We start from the raw sequence: 10,939 nt of genomic DNA, 5'->3' as shown, positions 1-10,939 counted from the left end.
GAATAATGGTATGAAGATTACTCAGACATCTGAAGGACTCAGGTGTGTGGGCAGGTGGAAACTGTGATGAAATTGCATGCCTGGAAGGGATTCTGCAGGGCACAATGAGCCCCAAAACAGAGAGGACAGGGAGCAGCTGGAGCCAGTCCAGAGGCAGCCAAGGAGATGCTCCCAGGGCTGGAGGCCCTCTGCTCTGGAGCCAGCCTGGGAGAGCTCAGGGTGTTCACCTGCAGAAGAGAAAGCTCCAGGGAGACCTCAGAGCCCCTGTCAGTGCCTAAAGGGGCTCCAGGAGAGCTGGAGAAGCACTTTGGGACAAAGCATGGAAGGACAGGACACAGGGAATGGCTTTAAATGGAGAGAAAACAGGGTTGGATGGGGTACTGGACAGGAATTCCTGGCTGTGAAGGGGGTGAAACCCTGGCACAGGTTTCCCAGAGAAGCAGTGGCTGCCTCTGGATCCTTGGAAGTGTCCAAGGCCAGGTTGGACAGGGTTTGAAGCAACCTGGGCTAGTGGAAGGTGTCCCTGCCTATGGAAGGGGGTGGAAAGGGACAATTTGTAAGGTCCCCTCCAACCCAAACCAAACTGTCCTGGGATTCTGTGGTGGGCAGCAGCCACTGGTCACTGATACCTGCACATCCCCTGGCACTAATGCTACATGGAGAAGTGATGGTCCTGCCCTTGTCCAAGATAAAAGGAAAGTTTTGCAGCTGGGAAATCACTTTTAACATTTTGGACGTGCAAAATTAAATGTGTTAAAGCAAGAAACAGTGCTGAGTTTCAGCAACTGTAACCCAGAATTTATGGATTTAATTGGGAGATGTGAAAAACAGCAGCATATTTGATGGAAGAAAAAAAGCACCAACAAATCTATATTGTTTAAATAATACACTCTATTTTATTCAATCTTAAAATAGTTTAACCTTTATGCTACAGACTTGTTTCAAAAAACAGAAGGTCTCCTCTTGCACCAAAAATATATATATTTATATATATATAACACTCTGTTTAATTATTATTTCTCTCCAAAGACCATTAAATACTAGATGGAAAATGAGAACTAAATAGTGAGTGTCAAGAAGAATCAAATTTTATTTTTAACTAGAGGCGCACATTTTAAACATTTATATTCTGAGCAACGATTTGTCTTCACTATAGAAGATTCCAAGTTCACACTCCAGCAATTCAGGAAAACTGCTAAACCCTGAAGGTCTCGAGACAACACGCACTGAGGTTGATGGGCAGCCCCACACCAACCCCAGTGGGCTCTGGACCAGGCCCCAAGTGCATTGGTTCTCAGCCATACAATGGCTAACTTTTCTCTTTCCTGTTGAGAAGAGCAAAAATCACCCAGACATGTTTTTGCTCTTTTTATAAAATAGAAGTTAAAAAAAAAAAAAAAAGAAAAGAAAAAGAAGGAAAAAAAAGAAGAAAGAAACAACCCCAAACTATTACCTGCCCATATCCAGTGATTGCATTTTTCAGATCACTAGCCTTGAAATTTGTTAAGAGAAAACACATAGTTTTAAATAAAAGAAAACCTGCATCAGACTACCATACATGAGCTGTTTAAACAAACACAGTGCACAGCTGGAGGAAGTTTGGTTAGGAGGCAGTCATTTTTATGGAAGTCACATATGGAAGTCATTTTTATGGAAGTCACATCATATACAAACTGACAAACAAGAAGAGTTAGTCTGCATTTTTTCACTGAAGGACTGCAAACAGGGTCTCTGCAACTTTCTTCATAACCAATCTTCAGGAGACTGTGAAATGGGAAGAAGCAGCCACAGGAGGTGGCTGTTCCAAAGTTACCTTTGCAACAGGTCTGTGAGCTCACAGCTGATGGAAACATGAGGAGAAAGGATGGGCAGAGCAGCATGGGGCCTTTCCCTGCTGCAGGGCCAACGGGCTCCATCCATGCTCCCCTCCCACAGAAAGGAACTGGTCACTAAAAACATCACAGATATTTTTCTGGCCGTGCAAGACACTTATGTTCAATGTTCTGGAAAGCTGGAAATGGGAATATCAATCCTTACCTAGCTGTTCTGTAAAGTGCAGTATGAACTATTCTGCTTATGGAAGAAACAGATGTTTGTAACTAACTATATCCCCTGCTGGGCTGTTTTTCCTTTACGTGACAACAAAGGTAACTCTATTTTAATTTTTTATTTTGCCCACAGATAAAATTATAGGAAACCAAATAAATTTTGAAACCAGCCAACCCAAAAGGAAAGCAGAATTTCCAATGTCCCAACCACCTCTGTTCAGCCCTAAATAGTAAAAAATATAATGGCAGAGCTGTACCAAATTCCCAATAGAAACATCTGGAATATGAAAGAATGTTTCAATTGCACAGTAGACATTTAAAGTGAATAATATCATCTTGTTGAAGTATTATCTTTGGTTTTTGCCTCGGGAAAGGTTCAAAATGACAGATGAGGGGCAGGAATTTCCATATAGACCACAGAAACTGCAGCCCGCTAAAGCTCCACTGATTTTGGTAAATATTCTGGTAGGAGTGTTTCCTGAATCTTGGCATTTCCAAAACTAGCATGAGAGACATGATTGAAAGCCAGGGAAATGGTGCAGATTAATAAATTAAAAAAAAAAAAAAAAAATTAATACCACAACCTTAGTTTCTGACCCTGACCCTGCAACATCTTTTAGGACAGAGTTTTAAGCACTTGAGTGCCCCACAAATTCCAGGAACAGGTCCCAGTTGAACATCCCTTTGCCAGGCTGGAGCTTTGGAATTTTCTTGGGATTTGTTTTATATTTTCTGAGCTGAATGAGGTGAGGTGAATGAAGCAAACAAGCAGCAGCAGAGATGGAGACTACAAGTAAAACATTTCATTTCTCACCTTCATCTACTCCAGGCGAGACTTAGATAAAGGTAAAAAAGTTCAGCTGTAATTAAAAAGGAGAGGATGCTGGGCCTTTTTATTACCTTTTCCTGTGCTTTTGCAATGCTCAGCTGCTCCTAAGTCACTACTATTACTATTTTAGCCATTCCAAGCTGTGGGAATTGACCACTGAAATACAGTAGACAAGTAGACAGAAGACTCAGCACTGAAGAGTATAAACTATAAATTACATTGAAAATAAAAATGTTTTAATTAAACGCTGTTCAGTGCATTTGTTGTGGGCCGTTTGCACTAAAGTCAACCCCCCCTGCTGGTAACATAACCATATCAGCTTGGGTGAAAAATACTCCTGGCCCAAATTCTGGGAGTGTTGAATATCCCCCCAGTTCTGCTGAAATCAGTGAGGACACAGCATTTCTCAAAACCACTGATGCTCACACAGCAACACACTAACTTCTACTAACAAACTCAAGATACTGATAAATTAGAAAGTTGGGAAGTGGGGAGGGTGGGAGGACGTAAGTTTGCACGCAGTTATTTCGCTAGATATACACACACACGTTAGTAACTGCACATGTGTTTTAAATTTGGTGCTGTTAACTCTGGGCAGGAATCCTCCTTGGAGAAGGCAAAACCTTTTGAAGTGATACTGAAATCAGACTACATTCCTGTGGACGTGGAGAAATGCCGTGGGTTTGGGTTGCACAGTGCCAAGGACGGGGCCTCTGGAGGTGATGGTTTAACCAGTGAACTTCTGTGCCAGGGAGGGCAGGAGGGGATGGGGCAGAGCACAGTGACACGGCGTTGTTACAGGAGGTATTTGCGCCTGGTGTCCTCATCCAGAGTGAGGTCCACCACTTCTGGGGGCGAGGACCAGTTCTGCTGGGGAGCCACTGCTGTCCATGGCTGCGCGGGCTGGGCGCTCCCAAACGGCGAGCTGCGCTTCCAGGAGGACACACTCTGGATCACTCCTCCCCTGGGATGCACACACCTGCAGCAAGAAAAGGGACACGCACAGCATCAGGGACACTGCTCAGCTCAGCCATGACATCCCCACCCCCAGTGTTTTACCATTATCTGGTTAGTACTTCCCTCTCCAAACTGGATTTTCCAACTTGTAGAGTCCATGGCATCTCAAACATCCACTGAATAAAGCTAAATTTAAATTTTGGGGGATTTGGTGGGGATTAAATTATTCCAAAGGAATGCCTGTGGGTGTAATGTGATCTTCCTTAAAAAATAGGTGCCTGAATCCCAAGGATCTTGAGGAAGCCTGCCCCACTACGTGTAGTACACTGCACGGTTTCCTGATGTAGCTTTACCCACTGGACTTTTTAAAAAGAAAAAAAATTAAAGTAAGGCTGCGTAAGAGAAAAAGAAAAGCTATACTGCAATATTAAACCAAAGCCATATTAATACAAGGAGGTAATAATACTTTGATTAGAATAATTGCAAAAGAGATCTTGCTAATTATGTTGTTACAGCTGTTAGGTCTGATTTTTTTTGTTTCGGTCTTTTTAACTGAAAATTACAACATGCTGGGAAATGCTCACTGTCAAGAGTTCAGCCCCACTTCAGCAAAACATTTAAGCTTAAAGTCACTACAGACAATGATACTAAAAGATGTACTTGAAGATAAGGCTCCGGTGCCCTGCTGAAGCACAATACACAGGTACCTATTCACACAGCATTTTTACCTGTAGTAGCCATAGTAGATACATGACAAATGACACACAAAATAGGAGCATTTAGAAAAAAGAAATGCGAAATGAAAGGCAGAATAATTTTGTGTATGATGAAGTGATGACAGGCATTTACTAGAGGCTTTAGGATGATCACTCCATTTCCAGCTGTAAATCCTGCATGGGCACTAATAAAATTTGATACCTAGTGCTCTAAAAATTGTTTTGCTCTTGTAAGCATTGGTAGTGGCTGTAGCTGCCCCTAGCTGCATGGATAAACATGAGGTGTTCTGGCTGCTCGGGTAATCTTTTCCCATGTCTTTACGAAGGCATGTGTATTTCAGGAACTCAAATTTCCTGCACTGATCAAATATCCCTGACATTTTATTTGTTCCAATTTAAATCCGTGCTATTTATTTTCTCCAAAACTACTTAGGTTATGCTCAGCTGTCTTGGTTCTGGTTGGAGTTTCATGAAATAAAATGAAAAATCTCACTCTCTGAGCTGTAACTTCTCTAAATATAAATGTCTCATTGCCTTCTCAGATACGCTGCTTAGGTTTAGATGTGATGTTCAGAATGGTTCTTTCATTACTTCTTCAGTCATAAAAACACATACTTAAAGTATATATCTACAAAGAATTAGAAATAAGACCCTGTAACTCTAACAAATATACAGCATTTCTTTCTTTTAAAGCTTTCTTTTAAGGAGAAATATTTTTAAGCATAACTGGCAAGAAAAGCTTGTAGGCAGAGCAAATTAAATATGATGTTTGGTCTCCGGGACTGTAGTACCACTCTGAGAACAGTCCTCAGTGTTTAGGCAAAGCTAAGACTAACTTTTCTTCCTGAAGATGATGAAAGCCAAGCCATAAATTATCTCACAGAAGAGATATCTCAGAAAAATAAAAGTTTGTCCTTAAACTAGTCACACGAGCAGCCAACAGCAAAACATTCAGTCAAACATGAGCTCAGGGAACAAGCTTCCAATCTGCAATTAAGGGAAGATACCAAGTAAAGGCAATAAAAAACCCCAAAAAACCTCCTAAGAAAAACTAGAGAAAAACTGGTTTATATGCATGCATGATTGAAAAAATTCTGCTGGTGAAAAATCAAACAAACTGAAAAATATGATCTGGTGTCCTAAGCAGATGCCAAGGAATATCCCAATGATGAGAAACAGACCCAGTTCATTAAGAACCTGAAGAACTACAAATGATGGACAAACTCCGGGGTGTCAGAACTCACACCGGCCCAAGATGACATGGAATAGGGAGCAGAATAAAAACCAGGATCCAAACAGCACACTAACTAAGTGTGCAGAAAATACTGATCAAAAACCTAACCCTTGTCCAAATGACAATCCTGCCAAAAGCCCATCTATACTTCATAATTGCAAGCCTAGACTTGCAAGAGAAATAAAACTCTGAATAAGATTCAAACAACTGAAATGTGTGAGTGAGTATTCAAGAGAGGCAGTAAACACTGGTCTGTGGGAGATGGGTACAGGAACAAAGGAAAGCACAGACGAGTGATTTTAGTCTGATTTGCTGAAATATTTTAGTCCATATCTACTAAAACTCATTTTAAACAGCAACTCTGCATTTAGCTTACATTTCCATTCCCATAGAGGGTAAGTATGATCGAGACAGCAGCATGGAAAGCTTTCAAAGAGGGGACAGACACACAAGCGTCCTGTGTGCAGTGCTGCACAGACTAATACCAGCCAGTGCTGGAGGGTGAATCCATACCCTTTACTATCAGCACAAAGACCCTCCAAGCCCTGGGTTCTGCTGCATAAACAGCCAGGAGAGCTGCTTCCTAAGGAACTGACATTTTCCAAAAGAGTTGGTCATGCAAGGACAACATTTGCTGCCTTTTGGGCGTCACTCAAGGATGGGTAACTACAGAAGTGAAGGCCAGCAGTTCTTTCTTTATTGATTTTGGTAATGCAGACATTCTGATAAAATGAAAGTAATATTAGAGCAAGAAAAAATAATCCATACCTGGCATGTTCCTGAACTCCAACAATCTCTACTTCGCTATCAGAAGAAGCAATGTTAATTTCTTCATTGGCCTGGGCATTGCCACAGGAAGTTTTGTCACCTGTGAGGAAGCCTGGATCCAAATGACCTAAAGATGGGGAAAATGAGAATAGAGACAGTGTTTAACAGCTTACATGACTCAGAAATCTGCTGGAAAAGGAGTTTCCCAACCTAACAAAAAACCAAACCAACACCGAGATTAGAAAATCTTATTAGACCAAGTTTTTTCAACTCACAATTCATCACCTGACACAGGAAAAACACTGGATTTAGTTGGTATCAGTAGCTCTGGGGATGGTGCTGTCACACAAACATGAGCAAAGCCCGACTGCTGCAGCAAGAGCAATTAGAATTTCCAGTTGAAATGTTATGACAGTCCTACAGACTGTCCCTAAACCTCTTCGACATTAGAAAGAAAACAATCTAAGCAAATGCAATGCTACTATAGGAAAAAAAAAAAAAAAAAAAAAGCCTATAAGCTGGACAGAAACATCCCACACATCGAGGAAAATTACTTTAATTTCCTTACATAAAAAACTAGGGGAAGCTGATCAGCAAAAAACCACAGCAAACCCAGCAGTTTCTGGCAGTGCTTCACACATCTGCTCTAACATTATTACAAATACTTGAAAATAAAAAGTGGTTTTCTTAAGTCCCATATGCAGCAGGGCTGGTTTTTTATTATAGCTCCTCAATGACATCTAGTTTGTCATTCAGTCAAACCACATGCCCTCCCTAAATACTCACAGCAAGTGTAGCACATTTTTGCCTTTTCTGCCAAGTGCTGCTAAGAAGGTTTTTCACCCCAGTTAGTGAACCTGTGTTGAATCATATAGGATGATACTTGCATGTGAAATTATTATTTCACCCACAGAAAATAGATTTCTTGAAAAAAATCAATTAATTAAAATATATAACTTCTACTAGGTTTTGGGGTTTTTTTCCCCAGGAAAAAGAGAAGATGATTAATTCTACTGTCTCTCTTTATCATTAGCCTAAGGGACGCTGGGCAGCTGTGAAGTAGCTGATACTACCTACTTCTGAAAAAACACTTGCTCAGCTGAAGTACACAGGGGAAGAGTCATTTGTTGAGCAGGAAATTTGAGAGTAGGTGAATATTTTATGTGTATCTAGTTTGAGTGGACACCTCCTCAAAGACGAGAGGAGGAGGATAAGCAATAATGATCCACAGGATTTCAAAGGTGTGTGAACATGCAGAACTGATTATACCCCCAGGGAGATTAAAAAGAAACAGAAGAAATTAAACTTGAAAAAAGTGCCAGGGAAACTTTCTAATGATTGCTTTTAAGCACGTGACAAAGATGAAAGCAAATAGAATCACAGAATGGTTCGAGTTGAAAGGCACCTTAAAGCTCATCCAGTTCCACCCCCTGCCAAGCTACCCACCTTCCACTAGCCCAGGTTGCTCCAAGCCCTGTCTAACCTGGCCTTGAACACTCCCAGGGATCCAGGGGCAGCTACAGCTTCTCTGGACAACCTCTGCCAGGACCTGACCACCCTCACAGCCAGGAATTCCTCCCCAATATCCCATTTGTCCCTGCCCTCAGGCAGGGGGAAGCCATTCCCTGTGTCCTGTCCCTCCGTGCCTTGTCCCGTGTTCCTCTCCAGCTCTTGTGCAGGAGCAGAGACCATGCTTTATGTTCAGTTTTGGGAAAGCCAAGACCCTTGGTGATTGGATCAGGATTAGCAAGGGAAGGAAACACATGTGTTGCCAGGTACCTAAAGAAGTTTCCACCTCACAAGAGAAAAAAAACCTTGTCAGCTGAACTTAAATTAATAGCCCAGACATTAATTAATTAAATTAATAGCTCTTCCTAGCATTGCAGTTCAGCTGAACATTTCTTGGCAAACACCACTGACTGCCAGGAAGCCCAAAAATGGTTCATGGGTATTTCTTTAATAGAAGTGGATGGGCAGACTGTGAACATGAAGTGAATGTGCTCAGAGGCTTTGATTCTCTTGCCAGGGGCTTCATATTGCCAGAGGGCAGGGCTGGATTGGACTCTGGGGAGAAGTTTTTTCCTGCGAGGGTGGTGCAGCCCTGGCACAGGTTGCTCAGAGACGCTGTGGCTGCCCCATCCCAGGAAGTGTCCAAGGCCAAGTTGGATAGAGCTCTGAGGAACCTGGGATAGTGGAAGGACATCCCATCCCATGGTGGGGAGTGGAATGGGATGGCCCTAATATCTTCTTTCAATGCTTAAACACCCTTTATTTTCTTGACAGGGTAATGTCCGTCAAAGGAGCAAAGCAGACCAGCTCCTAAATAGCCCCCCAAGTACCCCTAGAGGTATAAACTGGAGTCCCAAAAGAGCTTCTACATATTACCATAGCTTTAAGTTCAGACAACAAAAAGATAATTAGCAGTAGCGAAACCATGATTAGCAGAGCAGCTGAGTGTTAATGAGGATTATAGCACAGACAGATTTACGGCCTCTGGCTATAAAAATTTCATGCCTAATAACATGCCTACACCGTTAATTTCTTTGCACGAACATTAGGACGACGCCCAAAGTGATGTTTTGCTTGCCCTACACCACTAGGGCTTGCAAAACAGCCCCAAATATTTGTCCATGCACAAAGATGTGATAGATAAAAAGAATTTTCACTTTGATAGAGCTGCTTATGTTGTTATTTTCCCATGGTAAAACATTCTTTAAAGTCTGCTAAACTAGATACAGGCTGAAGACTACATTTGTGAACCAAACACAAAATTTGAAAATTCTGCTTTTCCAATGTGCAATCCTAGACCTGGCAGGAAAAGGCCAGCACTGGCAAAGATGCAGTCAGATCTGTACTGAGGCTGCAGGGTAAAATGTGTGCATGAGCAAAAAGAGATTCATTCTTTCAGCTGCTGACATTGCCATAGCACCAGGACCAAATCCGTATGAACATTCCCAGGGATGAAGGAAACTCTTGATGTTTCCTGTTTTCTTTTACCTGCAAGTTCCCTTGGCTATACATGGAGAAAGGAAAAAAAAAATCTGCCTACACTGCAGCATTTTAAGAGAAAAGTGGAAGAAAGCTTGATAAGAAATATTACTTTTTATTTCCTTACATCCATCTGGTGTACTGATCCATTAGTGCTATGTGATACAGGTGATTTCAGCTGTTCTAATTGTTTAATAAATCCCTTAATAAAGGACTGGGATTGCTAGGGGTCAAATAGCTATCAGACAGCTGCTGTCATGCAAAAAATACCAATGAGCTTGGAAAACAAAGGCAAGCTTCAAAAAGTCTGGAACAACATCCAGCCATGGACCACAGTGAAAATAATGCAGAGATTCTCATACTCAAATCGTGGACTTGTAGACTCCATAGTAATGGACTAGCTCTCTACAAAGCACCATCTAATTGTGTTTCTTTTAAGCCTTCTAAACAGTGAAAAGCAGCTCGGAGCCACAACAACACTCCCCATGTGGTGCCCTGTGGCAGGAGATCTTTGGGAAACACAGCACAAAATACAAACCTGTTGTGCTCCACCATGCCAGGCATGACTTGCGTGTCTTATGCAGCCTGAAATCCTAACATGGGAGTTAAGAAAATGAGTGGAAAGGAAGTAAAACGTTGGCATAAAAAGCTGTGACGTAAAGTGGATAGAAAATAATCCCTGCTCCAAAACTGTCCAATTTTCTAAGGGGTGTTGGAAGTGCAGATGAAATATGGGAAGAATTAATGCTAGTCTTTTAGAGATATAAAGAGACAAACAAACAAAAAATACATATACAGGCAATCCCAATACTGAAAATGAGATTAGGACCAGTTGACTAGCTAGTAGCATGGGAAGTCATAATCAATCATTCAGTAACAAGATTAGGTCAGTTTCATTTAAAAAAAAAAAAAACCACCAAAACCCCAGACCTAAGTTTCCTGTAGTAATTAGAAGGAAAAGAAGAGTAGTTAAGAAAATTAGTGTCAGAAACATATTGCAGGAATATTTGTCAATTTTTATCACTTGTATTTTGCAGTAAATGTCAGACCTTTTTAATAAGCACAAATTACAAAATCCACATAGGTAGCTTTTACAGCTGTATAAACTATAAAAATACTGAAAGCAAGAAATCTTGCGGGAGACACCAACTCCAATGCTGGCACAAATGTCAGAGAATTTAAACAAACCTGTATCAGGACTCATTTCACTCAGCAGCCCTCTGGTTCTCCAGGCAGATCCTGAGTCTTGATTTCCTAAGGAATTACTGTGCTCTTGAACTACTGCAGCCGCCAACAGATTGTCCACATTTACCACTTCTGGGTCTGAGTTTGTGTCTGATATATCATAGTGAGCCACAACAGGGGGTCCATCTGCAGGGGAGAAAAGCAACATGGGTTA

General features: G+C 41.5%; 1 protein-coding gene across 6 annotated transcripts in view; it reads right to left on the bottom strand.

The window, feature by feature from the left end:
• Nucleotides 1-899: 899 nt before the first annotated feature.
• ARK2N (arkadia (RNF111) N-terminal like PKA signaling regulator 2N) overlaps nucleotides 900-10,939 on the bottom strand; it is a 44,353-nt gene continuing 34,313 nt past the window's right edge. For 5 of the 6 annotated variants that reach the window (XM_040089716.2, XM_058424059.1, XM_040089717.2 and 2 more), the window contains exons 3-5: nucleotides 10,729-10,911; nucleotides 6,553-6,679; nucleotides 906-3,856 (exon numbers count right to left, since the gene is read on the bottom strand). In XM_040089716.2, coding sequence (XP_039945650.1) covers nucleotides 3,673-3,856; nucleotides 6,553-6,679; nucleotides 10,729-10,911 — 494 coding nt within the window. In that variant the 3' untranslated portion in view covers nucleotides 906-3,672. Of the gene's footprint in view, nucleotides 3,857-6,552; nucleotides 6,680-10,728; nucleotides 10,912-10,939 lie in introns of all 6 variants that reach the window. The other variant, XM_040089714.2, reaches the window with a different exon arrangement.

This window comes from Hirundo rustica, chromosome Z, assembly GCF_015227805.2.
Source record: "Hirundo rustica isolate bHirRus1 chromosome Z, bHirRus1.pri.v3, whole genome shotgun sequence".
Taxonomy (NCBI): domain Eukaryota; kingdom Metazoa; phylum Chordata; class Aves; order Passeriformes; family Hirundinidae; genus Hirundo; species Hirundo rustica.
This window is presented reverse-complemented; position numbering and strand designations above follow the sequence as displayed.